This window comes from Nycticebus coucang, chromosome 3 (assembly GCF_027406575.1).
Source record: "Nycticebus coucang isolate mNycCou1 chromosome 3, mNycCou1.pri, whole genome shotgun sequence".
NCBI lineage: Eukaryota > Metazoa > Chordata > Mammalia > Primates > Lorisidae > Nycticebus > Nycticebus coucang.
Window position 1 is genome coordinate 925,076 of NC_069782.1, and position 18,067 is coordinate 943,142.

General features: G+C 53.3%; 1 protein-coding gene across 8 annotated transcripts in view; it reads left to right on the forward strand.

Moving 5' to 3' along the window:
* BRD1 (bromodomain containing 1) overlaps positions 1-18,067 on the forward strand; it is a 64,105-nt gene that overhangs the window by 16,961 nt on the left and 29,077 nt on the right. For 6 of the 8 annotated variants that reach the window (XR_008378774.1, XM_053583593.1, XM_053583594.1 and 3 more), the window contains exon 2: positions 6,609-7,989. Coding sequence is in view for 7 of the 8 variants with exons in the window: in XM_053583593.1 (XP_053439568.1) it covers positions 6,609-7,989 (1,381 nt within the window). In the remaining variant the exon portion in view is untranslated. Of the gene's footprint in view, positions 1-3,501; positions 3,759-6,152; positions 6,441-6,608; positions 7,990-18,067 lie in introns of those variants that run through there. The other 2 variants (XM_053583598.1, XM_053583599.1) reach the window with 2 other exon arrangements.

The following is an 18,067-nucleotide window of genomic DNA, read 5'->3' on the forward strand; positions in this document are numbered from 1 at the left end:
ACGTTCTTCTCTGCAAGGAGCCTGTCATGACAGGTTTCTTTGCCGATTGTGGGGTTTGCCCATAATTCTATTGACGTGTTTGCCTCTAATGGATCTGAAAGGGTTCTTTATAAATTCTGAGCATTAATCATTTGCAAAGTTTATATGTTACAAATTATCTTCTACTCTTTGTTCTTCATTCTCTTTATGGTGTCTTTTTTTTTTTTGTTTGTTTGTTTTGAGACAGTCTCCCTCAGTCTCCCTGGGGTAGAGTGCCATGGAGTCATAGCTCACAGCAACCTCAAACTCTTGGGCTCAAGCAATTCTCTTGTCTCAGCCTCCCAAGTAGCTAGGACTATTGATGCCTGCCACAATGTGCAGCTATTTTTTAGAGACGGGGTCTTGCTTTTGCTTAGGTTTGTCTCGAACCTGTGAGCTCAGGAAATCCACCCCCGTGAGTGCTGGGATTACAGGTGTGAGCTGCTGCGCCCCACCTCTTTATGGTGTCTTCTAAGGAACAAAAATGTGATACCTACTTTCTATCCTTTTATTTTTAATATGTGTTATTTTTCAGGTGTATTTCTTTTAACGATATTTATATTCCAATCAGAGAGGCTGTCTTTTAATAGATGAATTTATCTTACAGTTACATTTCTCTGATTACTCGAATGTTTGAACTTGGTCCTGCCAACTCATATTACGTTCCTTGTTTATCATTCCTGTTTATAGTTGGCACTGTCAATTTTTTTTCATTTCACTATTTCCTCAGCTGTTTTGAAAGTTGTAAGTCCCAATTTCATCTTTCTAGTGGAAACTTTCTGATATTTTAACACTTGAAACCTTTTTTTGGTATTGATTCTATTTTTTTTTTTGAGACAAACTCTCACTTTCTTGCCTTTGTAGTGTGCCCTGGTGTCATAGCTCACAGGAATCTCAAACTCTTGGGCTGAAGTGGTCCTCCTGCCTCAGCCTCCCAAGTAGCTGGGATCTCAGGTGCCCACTACAATGCCCAGATGTTTTTAGAGATGGGCTCTTGTTCAGGTTGGCTTTTTTTTTTTGAGACAGAGTCTCACTTGGTCACCTTTGGTAGAGTGCCGTGGCATCTTAACTCACAGCAGCCTCAAATTCTTGGGCTCAAGCGATTCTCTTGTTTCAGCCTCCTAAGTAGCTGGGAGTACGGGTGCCCACCACTGTGCCCAGCTATTTTTTAGAGATGGAGTCTCGCTCTTGCTCAGGTTGGTCTTGAACTCATAAGCTTGGGCAATCCCCCACTTCAGTCTCCCAAGTGCTGGGATTACAGGCGTGAGTCACAGTGCCCTGCACTCAGGCTGGTCTTGAACTCCTGAGCTCAAGTAATCCACCCACCTCAGCCTCCCCGAGTGCTGGGATTATAGGTGTGAGCCATTGTGCCTGGACCCATTTTCTGTTGATTCTAAACAAGAACTTTAGTTTCCTGTCACTTCATGCAGCCCCCTTGCCTTGCCACACGTTATGTTCATCTGGAATTTCTCTCAGGTTATTATCTGATTTTCTTCTAACAGTCCAATCTGGCTTCTTTGCTGGCGTGTGCTTCTTATTCTTATATCCATTTTGTTAAGGTATATATTTTAGAGAGTTTGTGCGTGGTAAACGTGGATGTTTATAGGCCATAAAGACTCCTCTATTTTGTTGTTTCACTTGAATGCTAGTTTCCTTGTGTATGAATTCTGGTTCAATTCTCTTAAAGTTTGCAAGGACAGTTTGCTTAACTCTAATGAAGATCCTTCCTCTCTGCAGGCTTCTAAGCTAGTCTCTTCAACCCTGGAACCCCAGAATATGACTGACATGCCTAAGTGTGGGGCTTTTTTCTTCATTCCTGAGCATCATTTCCATAGTTGGAGAAGGCACTGTCCCGTTTCTTCTGTTCTGTGGAGAAGAATTTCATGTCTTTTCAACCTCTCTTTCATGAACTGCCTTACTCTTGCTGTGTCGTGGGGGCGCCTCCAGCTTGTTGGTTTATGTCTGGCTCCTCCATGGTGGAGGACAGAGGGGTGTGGGCTCAGCTTGCTTACCTTCTGCTGTTGGCTGCTGTGGTGCATTTGGACTTAGATAAACAGGCATTGTAGAGCAGAAGGGGACATTGTGGCTCCTGATCAGGGCTCCAGTGCTGGGCCTGTCCCACCATGGCTGAAGGTATGTCTGAAGGGAATATCAGCTTCCAGGTGGGAGCATGCTCAGGACCACTAGATGACCTTGGCCATGGTCCCAATCCAGCCTCCAATTTTTTACTTCACAACACATACATTGGGTGCAGGGGGCACGAATTCTGGCCTGCAAAACACCCATGGGGCTGTGGCTCCCACAGGGGACACACATGAACAAGGCTGTCCCAGTTCCGACAGGGCGTTTGGTGGTGCACCTGGCCTGGGCCTGCTCTACCCACCCACATGGCGGAAGGTGTCACCAGCTCAGGAGGACCTGACTCTGTCCTGGGGCGGGCAGTGTCTCTTTTCTGTGGGTCTGCCCACACTGCTCGGGGCTCCTTCTTCAGCAATGTACTAAGCACAAATCCTTGAAGGGAATCAGGGAAACATCTAGGCTCTTATCTTAAAACGTTTTGGGACTCAGAGTGAAAACCTGCCCTGACACCACTGAATTTCTGAGTTTAAACAAAAGGCCAAAGTGGAAGTAGTCTCCTGGTGAGTAACACTCAGGTCTCAGAACTTCTGCCATAGGGTCTCTTCTTAAATCTTAGATGGTATCTGTTCTACCTAGAGCCTGGGCAGGTGCTCAGGACCTAATCAACCCACACTAGGTGTACAATGCTGAAAAGAGGAGGCTTTGAGCTGGGGTGGACCCCTCAGACTGGGCTGCCCCTGTCCCCTTGGGCCTCCAACAGGGCTGTACCTGTCAGACAGGCACACGCAGTGGCTGCTTGGTTCTACCGAGCACTCCCCCCACACCACTCTTTCCCCTCCCCGCTGTAACCCAGGAGAGTGCCCCTGTGAGCCCGAGGGCACCGTCCTGCGGCATTCCCGCGGGGGGCCAACAGCACTCCAGTTTCCTCCGCCCGATTCTGTCCTCCCTCATGGTCCTCCACTCACATACTCCCAGCCCTGCCCCTCAAGGGTTCCCTGCTGGCCACTCAGGCCCCCTCACTTGTGCCCAGACCCTCCTTCCTCAGGGTCCCCCACTCTGGACCACCCTCACCCCATAAGGCTCCTCACTCCCAGCCACCTCTTCCCGAGGACCCCCACGCCCGTGCCCGTCCCCAGGACCCCCCGCCCGTCGCGTCCCCAGCGGCCCCGTCCCGTCCCCAGCGGCCCCGTCGCGTCCCCAGCGGGCCCCTCCCCCGCGCGCGGCGGAGGCGGTGGAGCCCGCGCGTCATGGCGGCGGCGGGCGGGGCGCGTCTCGCACGCAGCGCGCCGGGCGGAGCGCTCGCCGCATTGTTTGCTTCGCTGGGGAGCGAGCGAGCGACCCGGCCCGGGCGTCCGATCGAGCCCCGCGCCCCGCGCCCCGCGCCCGCCGCCCGCGCCCGCGCCCGCCGGCTGGGCCCCCCGAGCCGGGCCTCCAGCCGGCTCCGAGCCCGCGCCGCGCGAGCGGCCACCGAGAACCCGCGGCCGGCGCTGCTGGGCCGGGAGCCGCCGGGGCCGCCAGGAGCCCGCGCCCAGGAGCGGCGGCCGGGCCCGGCCTGCGCGGCCGTTGGCGGAGGAGCCGCGGGCGCCATTAGCGCCTCCTCGGCCGCGCCAGCCCCCGCGCCCGCCCGCCCGCCGGGCTCCCGCGGCCGCGGCGCCCCGAAGGTGAGTGGGCGGAGGCCGGGCCGGGCCGGGAAGGCCTCCCCGCCGCCTCGGCCCGGCCTCTCGGGGTTGTGGTGCCGACGCCATGTTTGGCGGCGGCGGCGGCTGCGGCGGCGGCTCCGCATTGTCCGCGGACCGGGCGGGGAGGCCGGCGAGGTGGGGGACCGGGCGGCCGAGAAACCAGGAAGCCCGGGGTGGCGGGGTGGCGGGGCGGCGGGGGCCGGGCCTGGAGCCGCCGGGCCTGGGTTGCGGCGGCAGCCGGCGGCTCGGCGCTCTCGGGCGGCGCCCGGGCCGGGGGTCCCCGCCCGGAGCCCACGCGCCAGCCCGGCCGGGAGCCGCCACCGTGCCCGAGCCCTCGCATTATGTAACAGGCACCTCGGTCTGTTTTGCCAAGACGAGAAAGTCCCTGTGAGCGGGGACGTGATCGGCGGGCTCCCCGCGTGCGCAGGTCCCGGCTTCGGGCTGGCCTGGGCCTTGCAGGAGAAGTAACTTTGCTGGGGCCTAATCCATACAGAGTGCAGCTCCCTCGAGCGTAGGTCGAGTTTGACAAATTGACACACCCCAGAAAGCAACGCTCCCTCCCGTCACCCTGTGAAGCTCACCCTGCCTGGGGCCGGGACCTGGTTCGTGGGTTCGGGTGTCTTTACGGCGCGGGCCGGCACCTGCGCTGCCCCCGCTGCCCTGCTGTACGGGAGAGGGTGTGATGCCCCCTCAGGGTGTCAGTGGCTGGTCTGGAACAGGCAGGAAATGAACTGATTGGAGCCGAGCTGGCCGTCAGTGCCAGCCTGTGTGCGACGGCTCGTCGCTGTGCATGTCGTCCTGCTCCTCCCGAGGAGGGCTGGTCCCCACAAAAGGGCGGAGACCAGGGCTCTGGGTGGGGAGCCCAGGGCGGCCGCGTCTGTGGGTCTCTCCCTCTCATCCCCCAGCGCTGCTGGGCGCCCTTTTCTGCATCACAGGTACCTTTAGGACTACAGACCACTAAGGATCAGGGTGTGCTGTGGCAGAGTGTGGGTTTTGCAGGGCTGGTTGTAGTTAGAGTTCTTGGTACTTTGCTGCAGAAGGGAAAATTACATGTTTGCTTTTAATCTGGTGAGTAACCAGCTGTTGCTTCTGCCCCACCTTGGTAATAACATGCGAAGTCCCTGGATGTGTTAGCATCTTCTCAGCGCAGGTTGTGCTGCTGGGGGCTGCATCCCCTCGCCTTGGGAGTGGTGGCAGGGGCTGCTGCTAGGGGCCCAGGGCCAGGGGGGTGGTTTTGCTGGTGGCTCCCCTGGAATCCAGGGTTGAGGGGGCTCCTGGAGGCCCCGGGGATTCAGGTGAGTTGGGTTCTTCAGGTTCCCCTTCATAGGGAATTGCTACCAATTTCAGCATCAAGTATGCATTTCTACTTGGCTCAGAAAAAGAAAAACACAGTCTGAAGGGTCTTTCTTAAAAACTGTACTTGGGATCTGCTGCTATTTCCTTTTGGGACTTGGAGAGTGAAGCATGCTCTTGGAGGGCTTTTCCTGAAGATCAGTAGACCCGGGTGAGGCTGCCCCACACGCCCCAGGGCCCAATGCAGGGCCAGATGCAGCTGTGGGGCTTCAGGTTCAGCTGGGAGCCTTTGCTTGTGAGTCATTCTCTTAACAATCATCTTGCTCCCTGTCAGTAAAAAGTGGTGGTTTGGAGGGAGGAGCTGAGTAGTACTCAGGTGCTACCTTGGCAGCTGGTGGTCCGGAGTTGGCAGGTCTTCGGGTGAGGTCCTGGACACCAGGCCACTCCGGGGAAGACTGCAGTTGGTGGTTCAGACAGTGGAGGCCTCTGCCACAAGGAGGTGGTAGTATGGGCTGTTAGCCCACTGGCTTTACCTACTTGTGAAAACAGCACATCCTCATAGATGACTGTGGCCAGATTTTCAGGGGCTCTGCAGGCAGTGGGGGGCTTTGGGGTCTGGCACTTGCCATGGGGCATCTTATTTCTAAGTGTGCCAGAAAGTGGGCAGAGTGTTGCACGTATCTGGGATTGCTTGAAAACAAGGAGGACATGGCCAGCACCATGGTCAAGCCAGGGCTAGAGTGCCCTTGAGGGAAGAGGCAAGCTGGCTGGGCCTGTGGGGGTTTCTGTGGTCATCACTGCTAAGGCCCTGCAGAAGCTGAGTTGGGTCCTCCTGGGGGTAAGATGTCTTGAGACCAGTACAGGGCTGCCTTCTTGGGTCCTGGTGTGGCTGGTGCCCTGTGCCTTGGTGTGGCTGGGGTCTGTTCCCTCCCTCCTCCTGCTGTTGGCCCCCCGCAGGAATGCTACAGGACTGTGCCCTGGGCTCACAGGGGCACTCTCCTGGGTTACAGCGGGGAGGGGAAAGAGTGGTTTGGGGGGAGTGCTTGGTAGAACCAAGTAGCCACTGAGTGTGCCTGCCTCACAGGCACAGCCCTGTGCTTGGGCTTCTGGAGGACACCCTGCCTGCCAGCAAAGCAGCTCTGCAATGGGGGGCTCTGGCCTGAGACCCCACTCTGGAGGGCATTGCTGTCAGTTCTACAGCCTGTTGGTGTGACTGGTGAGCGGTGGGTCCTAGCAGTCTAGAGGGACTTGGGTCAGCAGAGGCCTGGGTGGCTGCTCTCCACCGTCCTCGTGGTGCCACCGCTCTGTCTTCTGGTCCTGGGGTCACTGTGAGGCCTTTCAAGGAAGCTATCAGGGCTGTCACATGTGGTGGTGAGTTTGAGGACGAGTGTTTTTGAAACCTTTGAAATTTGTGAGCTATGAGTTTCATTTTGATTGAGTGATGAGTTGATGAGGTGACTAGCCCAGTGAACCTTGATGGTTTTCTCAAGTCGTTTGTCACCCTGGAGGGAGCTAACTTTGTGCTTGGCTTCGTTTCAGGTAATCATTACCAAATGAGGAGGAAAGGGCGATGTCATCGAGGCTCTGCAACGAGGCACCCCTCTTCCCCGTGCAGTGTTAAACACTCCCCCACACGAGAGACACTGACCTACGCACAAGCTCAGAGGATGGTCGAGATAGAAATCGAAGGGCGCCTGCACCGGATCAGTATTTTTGATCCCCTGGAGATCATACTAGAAGATGACCTCACTGCTCAAGAGATGAGTGAATGCAACAGCAATAAGGAGAATAGCGAGAGGCCACCTGTATGCTTGAGAACTAAGCGTCACAAAAACAACAGAGTCAAAAAGAAAAACGAAGCCCTCCCCAGTGCCCATGGCACCGCGGCCTCGGCCAGCACTCTCCCTGAGCCCAAGGTGCGCATTGTGGAGTACAGCCCCCCTTCTGCACCCAGGAGGCCCCCCGTGTACTACAAGTTCATCGAGAAGTCAGCGGAGGAGCTGGATAACGAGGTGGAGTACGACATGGACGAGGAGGACTATGCCTGGCTGGAGATCGTCAACGAGAAGCGCAGGGGTGACTGTGTGTCTGCTGTGTCGCAGAGCATGTTCGAGTTCCTGATGGACCGCTTTGAGAAGGAGTCGTACTGCGAGAACCAGAAGCAGGGCGAACAACAGTCCCTGATTGACGAGGATGCTGTGTGCTGCATCTGCATGGATGGCGAGTGTCAGAATAGCAATGTGATCCTCTTCTGTGACATGTGCAACCTGGCTGTGCACCAGGAGTGCTATGGGGTGCCCTACATCCCTGAGGGCCAGTGGCTGTGCCGCCACTGCCTGCAGTCCCGGGCCCGGCCGGCCGACTGCGTGCTGTGCCCCAACAAGGGTGGTGCCTTCAAAAAGACAGATGATGACCGCTGGGGCCACGTGGTGTGTGCCCTGTGGATCCCGGAGGTCGGCTTTGCCAACACGGTGTTCATTGAGCCCATTGATGGCGTGAGGAACATCCCCCCCGCCCGGTGGAAACTGACATGTTACCTCTGTAAGCAGAAGGGCGTGGGTGCCTGCATCCAGTGCCACAAGGCCAACTGCTACACGGCTTTCCACGTGACCTGTGCCCAGAGGGCTGGCCTCTACATGAAGATGGAGCCTGTGAAGGAGCTGGCTGGAGGCAGCACCACCTTCTCAGTCAGAAAGACCGCCTACTGTGATGTGCACACGCCTCCTGGCTGCACTCGGAGGCCTCTGAACATTTACGGGGATGTTGAAATGAAAAATGGTGTGTGTCGGAAAGAGAGCTCAGTCAAAGCAGTCAGGTCCACGTCCAAGGTCAGGAAGAAGGCGAAAAAGGCCAAGAAAGTGCTGGCCGAGCCCTGTGCTGTCCTGCCGGCCGTGTGTGCCCCATACATTCCTCCTCAGAGGTAAGCACATCCACACACTGGCTGGAGGACTGGCCTAGTGGGAGAGGGAAGACCCCCCCCCCCCGCCAGCCTGCAGGCTCCAGGCTGCTTTCACTGCATGTCCTGTGGTCCTGTCCACTTGCCACATCACTGGGGGGCATAGACACTGCAGAGGATTCTAGTCTATAGATGTGAGAATTGATGGCTTCCTTAATGCTGCATTGGCCTCCCAGGGTAAGCCTGACACTGTCTTGGTCACTGCGGCCACACTGGCATTTACTCAGCCAGGGTCTGCAGGCTTCAGTGTCCCTGTTTTGTTACCATCTTTAGCACATTAAAATGCTGTTCCCTCAACCAAATTTTGGAAACTTATAGGATTTTTAAAAAGTGATTTGGAAACCAGACGTCCTTTGCTCCGTGGGACAGAAGCTGAGGAGGGGAGGAGAGCAACTGTGGGGACCTCGGTGAGGGTGGGGACCTCCGTCCTCTTATGCAAACTTTTTTTTTTTTGAGACAGTGTCTCACTTTGTCACCCTGTGTAGTGTGCTGTGGTGTCACAGCTCACAGCAACCTCAAACTCTTGGGCTTAAGCCAGTGGTTCTTAACCTTCCTAATGCTGCAGCCCTTTAATAAAGTTCCTGTGAGTCTCGACCCACAGGTTGAGAACCGCTGGCTTACGTGAATCTCTTGCCTCAACCTCCTGAGTAGCTGGGACTACAGGTGCCTGCTACAACGCTTGACTATTTTTTAGAGACCAGGTCTTGCAGGCTGGACTTGAACTCAGGCCTCCCAGAGTGTTGGGATCACAGGCGTAAGCCCTCGCCTGGTCTTCTTGCAGACTTTGTTATTTTTCTGATGATTTCCTTAGTGGTGCAGACTTTCTCTGGTCTGCGTCAGGCCCTCAGACCTAGAGCACAGGTCTTCAGCAGCGTGAAGTGGAAGCTTGCTGTGGGCAGGCCTGCCCCTCTCGAACGTGGCCCAGGGCGCCCGCCCCTCTTCTTGTGTGACCCAGGGTCCTCATTACCAAGTATCTTGGGTCTGCTCCCAGCCCTTGACTATGTCCTCTTTCTGGCCTGCTCCTCTTAACCATAACTCTCTCCGTTTGTTTTATTATCCTTAAAAATACTTGTTGCCTTCTTAGTCTGTGAGGTTGGTGACAGTGAGTTTTTGCACCAGGGCCTGTGGTACTGCACGAACACTCCTCCGGGTTAGCCAGCTCCTCTATCCTCCATTATCAGCACCTCCTTAATCTCTGAGAGGGCGGCACACTTTATATGTGGGATGTGGAGCTTTAGAACAGTTTGTCAAGTGAGTAAAGCCTCACTCAGGAGGAGGGAAAGATGAAAATGGATGTCTACTCCTGACAGGGACTGTCTTGTCATTTGAAAATGATTCACTTATTAATAAAATTGTACGTATTTTACAAATTGAGTGGCTGATAGACTTTCAGAATATTTTTATTAAAGAGTAAAAATTGCTGAGTGTTGTAGTGGCTCACAGCTGAAATCCTCATGTTTCGGGAGGCCAAGGCAGGAGGATTGCTTTTTTTTTTTGAGACAGAGCCTCAAGCTGTCGCCCTGGGTAGAGTGCTATGGCATCACAGCTCACAGCAACCTCCAAATCCTCAGCTTAAGTGATTCTCTTGCCTCAGCCTCCCAAGTAGCTGGGACTACAGGTGCCTGACACAACGCCTGTGTATTTTTTTTTGGTTGTAGTTGTCATTGTTGTCTGGCAAGCCCAGTCTGGATTCGAACCCGCCAGCTCTGGTGTATGTAGCTGGCGCCTTAGCCACTTGAGCTATAGGCGCCAAGCCAGGAGGATTGCTTGAACCCAGGAGTTTGTGCTGCAGTGAGCTGTGATGATACCTCTGCGCTTTGGCCAGGTGACAGATTGAGAAACTGTTACACAAACACACACAAAAGTAAAAATTCTCTTTAATACATTGAACATTGTCAGCCTTTTGTATTATTTTCCTATACAGATGTCCTTGGCTTATGATGGGGTATAGTGCGATAGACCTATTCCATTGTAAGTCGGAAATATCCTAAGTTGAACATGCCTTTAACACACCCACACACCTGCCTTCCTGAGGATCATGGCTCAGCCTGGCTATCCTTGGATGGGCTCAGAACACATGCATTAGCCTGCAGTTGGGCAAACCATCTAACCCAAAGCCTGCTTTATAATAAACAGTTGAATATCTTATGTGATTTATTGAATACTATACTGAAAGTGAAAAATAGAAGGATTGTATGGGTACTCTTTTTTTCCCCTTTATTTATTTATCTTGAGACAGTTTCACTCTGTGGCCCTGAGGAGGGTGCCATGGTATCACAGCACATAGTAAAACTCTTGGGCTCAGGCAGTTCTCTTGCCTCAGCCTCCCTTGTAGCTGGGACTAGGAGCCCACCACAACAGCTAGCTAATTTTCCTGTTTTTAGTAGAGATGGTGGTCTCTCTTTCTCAGGCTTGTCTCAAACTCCTGAGCTGAAGGGATCCCTCTGCCTTGGCCTCTCAGAGTGCCAGGACTACAGATGTGAGCCACTGCACCTGGTTGGTATGGGTGCTCTTTTAAGTACAGTTGCTACTGAATTTTTGTGGCTTTTGTACCATCGTAAAGTCAAAAAATTAAATCAAACCATCATTAGATGGGGGACTGTATATTTGTGATTTAAAATAATTTATATTTAGCTTTGTGTGATTAGATGATACAGGGTATCCCAAAAGTCACCCCTAAAGTGACTTATGTAGGAAAATGACAGGTAAATGTGCTTTCATTTACAAAATGTTCATTATAAAATTTTACAAAGAGGCATCTAATGCATAGAAAATATTTTGTAAATATTTTGTCATCACTCCTGGGCTCAGGTGATCCTCCCGAGTAGCTGGGACCATAGGTGCCTGCCATGACGCCAGGCTAGTTTTTCTATTTTTAATAAAGACAGGACTTGCTCTTGCTCAGGCTGGTTTTGAACTCCTAAACTCAGGCAGTCCACCTGCCTCAGTCTCCCAGAGTGCTGGGATTACAGGCGTTAGCCACCGTGACAGCCATAATTTTTCTATTTTTAGTACAGACGGGGGTCTCACTGTTGCTCAGGCTGGTCTTGAGATCCTGAGCTCAAGTGATCCTCCTGCCTTGGCCTTCCAGAGTGCTAGGATTATAGCCATGAGCCCCTGTACCCCTCAGTGTTTTTAAACCCTAAAGACTGCTTTTTATTTCCCTGAGTGATAGACTCTGGAATAGAGATGTGGGTATTATGGAATCTCTGGGGTCACCGCCAAGGGTTGCTCTAGCCAGTGTGGTGGGGGGCTGGTTGTGGGCAGCTCCCTGGGGTGGGGGAAACGCGGGTGGTGTTTCTCTGGGGACACTCACCACAGACCTCTACAGTGGTCTCCTAAGCCCTTCCTCTCACGGCTGGCTGTGTTCTGCCCCTTGTGGGTTGAGTCTGCGATGTTGTGGATGTCAGGCTGGGCGGTCATTGCAGAGGTGTCCGGAACTCCCCTGGAGCAGGTGTCCCTGTATCTCAGGTCTGTGTCCATTCATCTGTCTTCCTCCCCTTACCTACTTTTCCAGAACAAAAGGAGTTTCCCAACACAGAAAGAGAACCTTTAAAATTAGGGAAGTTTTCTCCTAGAGAGGCGGGGGAGGAAAAAAGGAAAAAAAAATTGGGGAAGTTACATAAAGGAAAGTCTAAAGAAGAAAGAAAATGTCCTTTCCTTCTCTTGTTTTTTCCTTTAAGAAAAACAAGTTTTGGTGCAGGCAGTTACATTTCTTCTCCTGTTCCCTGTGTTGCCTTTTCCTCTGCCATGTAAGTGGGGACCGGGTCAGCTGAGTATCCAGTCTTCTGATTCTGCTCTGGGTGGTATGGGGGAAGCACCTGCATCTTTGGAGAGAGACCTCTGAGAGTTGTGGCCATGTCTGCTGTGGATCCTCTGGCTGTAGGGGACTGACTGGTGGGGAGGGTGTGAGCACAGTGGGTGCATAGTCAGTGTCAGCGGCGTAGGATAGGGTATGCCCTTGGGGCCTTGCGGGGGGCCTCTGTTGGGCCACCAGGCAGACTCCGAGATGGAGTGGGGTGCTCAGTAGCTATTCCACTGGACAGACAGTAAAACATTCTGGCTTGTGTTTTATGTCTTTTTCTCCACGTTTTTGGCATGTTTTCCTACTTTATTGAAGTTTTGATCTGCTATGGATTGGCAAAATGGGAGCCGCTGGCTGGGTCTTCCTGGGCAATGAGGCCTGTCAGTGAGGCTTCGAGAAGAGTTGGGTCTGTGTGTTTGCCCTGTGGACGGGCTGGAGGGCTTTAGGAGAGCTGCAGTTGCAGGTGGCTGCTCTTCCTGTGTGCAGTCAGGAGCTGTCTGTGTGGGTCTAAAACAGCGGCTACTCTGAAAAAATGCTCTAACACAAATGGAAAAGTAAACACGCATGTTTGCAAATGCTGCTGTGTGGGAAGCAGCTGGTGCATGCCATGCCTGCTGCCAGTTGCTTTCTGCTGGTCGGGGCCCTCCGGAAGCTCTGCCCCGTGTGAGGAGCCACTCTGACTGCTGCCTTTGTGCCATGAGATTCCTGCCAGGCTGCCTTCGCTGGGCTCTGTTTTGGGGCAGGTCATGGTGCAGGAGGAGGGGTGCCTTGAGAGGAGCCCTTTCTGGCAGTGAGGTGGACCGCTGCATCTGGGAGCAGGTTTGTGTGGTATAAGGGCGCTGAAGCAAATACAAACAGTGCTGGGGAGACAGTCTGGGTGTTTGGAGGGTGGAGAGTCTCATCGCTTTGTGGGGGTGCTCTTCCCAGAGTCCGTGCTGTGGGCTGTGAGCTGGTCACGCAGCGTGTGCACAGTTCCGCCACCTTGGACCCCCTCCACCTACCTCTGTCCTGGCCTTGCAGGCACCATTACACCACCCGCAGTTTCTTTTGAGGCATCCCAGATGTGCAAGGGAGGCACTCAAGCATGGGGAGACCCAGCCTGTGTAGCCAGCTGTGTTATTGCTGTTTTTCACTCGCACCTGACTGGCTTTGGCAGAGGTGGAGTTGACAGTTTAAGTTTTCTCTCCAGATTATCAGCACCCACTGCTCCAGTCAAGGTGGCTGGAGGATGGCTCTGTGTTTGTACCAGAAGGTGGTGGTGGTACAGATAGGCTTGTTTCCAGAGCTGCTGGTGGTGGAGACTTTGATTTTAACTTTTTATTTGGAAATAACTTTGAATTTACCCAATGTTGCAAAAACAAGGAGGGCGCAGAACAGCTAGGCCTCTTCAGAGTCACCACTCATGCACCCTGTAGTGCGGGTGGCCCTTGCCACACGTGTCTGGGTGTGTCCCCAGTCTTCCTCAGTTCTCAGGTCTGGGTGTTCCGGAGGTTTTCCCTGTCCTCTTGAAGGAGACAGCCCGTCCCCTTCCAGCATTCTGCTCTGCATCTGGGGCTTGTTCTGGTGTTACCTTCTGGCTCACTGAGGCTATGCCAACTCTTGAGAGGGTGCCGTGTGTCCCCCGCTCCAGGGCTCTGGGGGTGACAGCTGCCCCCGCGGGTGCTGATCGTGTTGCCAGCGTCTCCTTGGGGTGAGTTTTGGTGGTCTGTGGGGAGACTTCGGACCTGTGGTCCCTGCGTCTCAGAGTCGGCCTAGCCTGAGCGTGGGCGATAGCTTCTGCTACAGCTGGCTTCTCCGTGAGGTCTGAAAAAGCAGTGACTGCCTCATGCTTCTCTACCCAGGGCCTGTCCCTTCTCTGTCCTTGTGGTGGTCTGTCAGTGGCGTGGGGTGGGAAGGCTGATTTTCAGAGTTGTTACTGCAGCAGGGCACAGGCAGGTGGGGAGGTCTGGGGTACCTGGGAGCCTTTGGGGAGGAGCTCTAGGCCAGTAGGCTAGTGGGCCTTACGGTGAACTGGGCTCTGCAGCCCTGAGAACTCAGCTCCCGGTCGGCTGCCTGTGGTGAGTGGCCCAGGGTGGTCAACTGGTGGGGTGGTTGAATCTTCCCACCACCTTGTGGTATCATGGCTACTGTGGTGACCAGAGGTGACGGTGTGGACTCGTGCATGCTGGTGGTCCACATCCAGAGGCAGTTTTGCTCTTTAGGCTTCGAGGGTAAAAAGTGATATTCTGTGGGAAAAAGCAGTGGCACATGAGCTGAGCTCCTGTGAGAGTGAGTCCTGTCCCTGGTGAAGTCAAGCCTGGAAGGGGGGAGACAGCTTGTCAGACCCCTGATGCTGCTGGAGCACTGCTGAGCTCCCTCCCCAGGCCGTACATGTGTGGGCCGAAACAAAAGTCCTTAATGGCATTTTTAAATGTTATTTTTTCTATTTGTCAGGATTTTCATATAAGAAACTTTAAAATAAACTGAGTTATCAAATGTAGTAGTTTCTTAAAGGAATAATAATAACTAGAAACCGTATCATGGATAGGACCTTTCAGTCTCAGCAGCCCACCTTTGTCCTCAGCTGGATGCTTCATCAATTTGGGGTGGGATAATTTCATCCACGCCCTTGCAGTTTTTCTGCATTTGTTAGCATGCACGTTTGCACACATGTGGCAGCTCCCTCACATGCCCTCTTGCCATCTCAGACCCCAGCTCGTCCTGACAGTGGGGAGTCCAACGTGAGCAGTGAGCAGGCATTCCTGGGGGTGCACAGGCTATGTGAGTTCCCTGAGGTGAACTCAGTTTGGACGGCTGCAGGGCCTTGCCCAGTCTGGTGTGGGTCTGAATGTGGCCTGTGGGGCTGGAGTGGCCCCTGCTGAGTGCCCTGCACACTGTGCCACTGTCCCCTAGGGTTGGCTTTTCGTTTCATTTTTGCTGATGTCTTTAAAAATTCTTTGATTTGGAAATCTTTAAAATAGGGTCTGCCTATTCTTCAACTCAGTGTCAAATGTAATCTTTTGCTGGTGGATCCTCCCTTGCCTGCTCCTACCTCTCGTTTGAAGCAAGTCCTGGTCACGTAATCTCATCTGTCAATGTATCAGTGTGTGTTTCTAAGACTCTTAGAAACAACCGTAAGTTTATAGTGCTTGACTAGCTGGCTTGCTGATTCCCATGTACTAGTCAGGGCTGCCAGATCAAGGACGTTGTATGCATCCTGGGTCTGGTCTGGGAAGCCTGTCCCCCTCCGAGGCCACATAGCTTTGCTGTCTTTCCTGGAGTCCAGCGTCATCCTGCGTCGTCCTGGCGTCAGTTGCGGGTGGCACAGGTAGGTCTGTTTGATGAGGCCCCACCCCCCACCCCCAGCATGATGACTGGTTTGTGCTGCCCTCAGGGCCAGTCCTGACCCTCAGGCTTTCTGGGTGAGTGGCCCGTCCCTGAACCTCTGGCCACCCTGTCCTGGATGATGCAGTGGCTCCTCTCAACCTTCGTCTGGGTGGGGCAGGCACCCTACTTTAGGGCTGTCCTGGCGTGTGTGGGGTTTGGGGCTTCTCTGTACAATGTGCAGGGGCTTTAATGTGCTATTTCATCTTGCTGGACTTTGGTTACAGTTGCCATTCCTTTGGTATTCTTTTAGGATGCTCTACAGTGTGGGTTTCACTTAAACCCTAACGTGAACTTTTAGTTACCGTAGGGTTGAGTGCCGTGGCATTGCTCATAGCAACCCAACCTCAGACTCTTGGGCTCAAGTGATTCTCTTGCCTCAGCCTCTTGGGTAGCTGGGACTACAGGCACCTGCCATAACACCTGGCTATTTTTAGAGACGGGTCTCGATCTTGTGCAGGCTGCTCTCGAGCTCCTGAGCTCAATCAGTCCACCCGCCTCGGCCTCCCAAAGTGCTGGGATTACAGGTGTGAGCAACTGTGCCCAGCTAGAGACAGGGTCTGTGCTGTGTCGCTGGGCTGGAGTGAGCTGGGCTTCTGTAGCCTCTGTCCGCCCCCTGGCTTCCCACATTGGTGCTCAGCCGCACCTCTGGGCCCAGTCAGCTGTGGTGTGAAATGTTGAATGGAAAATTTCAGAAGTAAAGGATTTGCAAATTTTAAATTGTGTGCTGTTCTGAGTGGTGAAATCCCAAGCCATCCTGTTCCACCTGGAGGTGGGTGGTCGCCTTGTCCAGGGGTGTGGACGCTCCCTGCTTGTTAGTCACTTAGTTGCCGGTATTGAGAACACTGAATACTATTCACGTTTTCAGGTGGGTACTATTCAGGTTTTCAGGCACCCACTGGAGGTTTTGGAAGGGACCCTCCACCTTGGATAGAACATTTTTCTGATCCCCAAGATAAACCACATACCCCCATAAACCTCCCACCTTCTCACCCTCTGCCCCTGGCAGCTCCTGATATGGTTTCTGTCCCATGATGCCGCCTGCTCTGGGCACCCACAGGAATGGCGTTGTGCACTCTTTGTGTTTTTTAACTGATTCCTTTAATTTGGCATAATGTTTTCAAGATCCGTCCATGGTGTGGTTATTCCTTTATGACTGAGTGATGTTCCACTGTATGGATGGACCACATTTTAGACAGTCTACTTGTCTGTTGGTGGATGTCTGCATTGTTTCTCCTTTTCGGCTGTTAATGATGAATGCTGCTTTGAACCCTTGTGTTGAGAGTTGTTTTCACTCCTCTCAGATACACTCCCAGAAGCTGCCAGGCTGTTTCCCACCCCAGCGGTTGTCTGTCTGTCCGACTGCAGCCCCCTGTGCTGCAGAGGGACGCCTGTGGTTTGGATTTGTAGTTCCCTGGGAGCCAGAGATGTTGAGTGTTTTCTTATGGCACATTGGCCTGCCTCTGTATTTGTTTCATTTGGAGAAATATCTGTTCGAATCTTTTGCCACTTTCCCATTGGTCATCTGATTTCTTAGTGTTGTGAGTTCTGTCTGTGTCCTGGAAACTAGACTCCCAGTCAGACACGCTGCAATTTGCAGGTATTTCCACCCATTCTGAGGGTTGTCTTTTCATCTTATTTATGGTGTCCTTTGAAGCACAAAAGCCTTGCACGGTGATAGAGTCTGGCTCACCTGTTCCTCTGGTCGCCTGTGCTGTGGGGTCAGATCAGCTTTGACAGGAGTGTCAGGGCTCCTGCATGTGGGGTATCAGGGCTGGCAGCACCTGTACTCTGCGGGGCTCTCTAGGGTGCAGAGCTGCATCTGGCTGAGTCCACACCAGGAATGACCTTGTGAGGCCTGTTGCAGCTTTGTGTCTGGTGGTGTTCTTGTGATGTGAGTGTGGGGCTACCTGACGTGGCCATGTGTGGCGCTCCAGGCCCCTGCCTGCAGCTCCACGGCTTTGATAGCACTGAGTGTCATCAGGCTTTTAAGTTTGCTCTTAATTGGCATTTTCTGGAACACAGGAAGGACACATAGCTCTGCAGGCATTCACTGGCCGTTGGTGTCCATGTGGTTTCTGTCAGGTGGTTGTCCTGGCTCTGTGAGGCAGCCCGGCTGTGCTGTGGGTTCTGGTTGGGTTAGACTCCTGGCCCAGCACCTTGTCTTGTCTGTGGCTGCTCTGGGGCCCAGCATCCCTGTCTGTTAAGTGGTACCTACTTCTGGGTGGGTATGAGGTGTAACTGAAGGAACCATGTAGGAATCTGCACTGGCCGCTGGGACGCTGGTGCTCATGGCTCCTCCCGTTGTCTTATGAGAACTGTGTCTTTTAAAGACAATTTAAAAATTCAATCATGGCTGGGCACAGTGACTCACACCTGTAATCCCAGCACTCTGGTAGGCTGAGGAGGGTAGATTGCTTCATCTCAAGAGTTTGAGACCAGCCTGAGCAAGAGCGAGACCCCGTCTCTACTAAAAATGGAAAAATGAGCTGGACATTGTGGTGGGCGCCTATAGTCCCAGCTACTCAGGAGGCTGGGGCAAGGGGATTGATTGCTCAAGCCCAAGAGTTTGAGGTTGCTGTGAGCTATGATGCTACGACACCCTACCCAAGGTGACAGAGTAAGACTGTCTCAAAAACAAAAAATGAATCTGATTGCTTTGCTAGTGTTTATAGTTTAATTTTTCTTTCTCTGAGGTCTTGATGATTTTCTGTTAAAGCTTTTGTTTGGCCCCTTCCTTTGCTCTGACTCCTGTTCCTGGAGCCATGCCTGCCTCCCTGGGGAGTGGAACCTCTGGGTTGGGATCTTTCCTTGCTTTCTGAAGGGTCCTGGATGTCTCACAAACCCAGCCCAGCAATCACTGTTGATGGAACT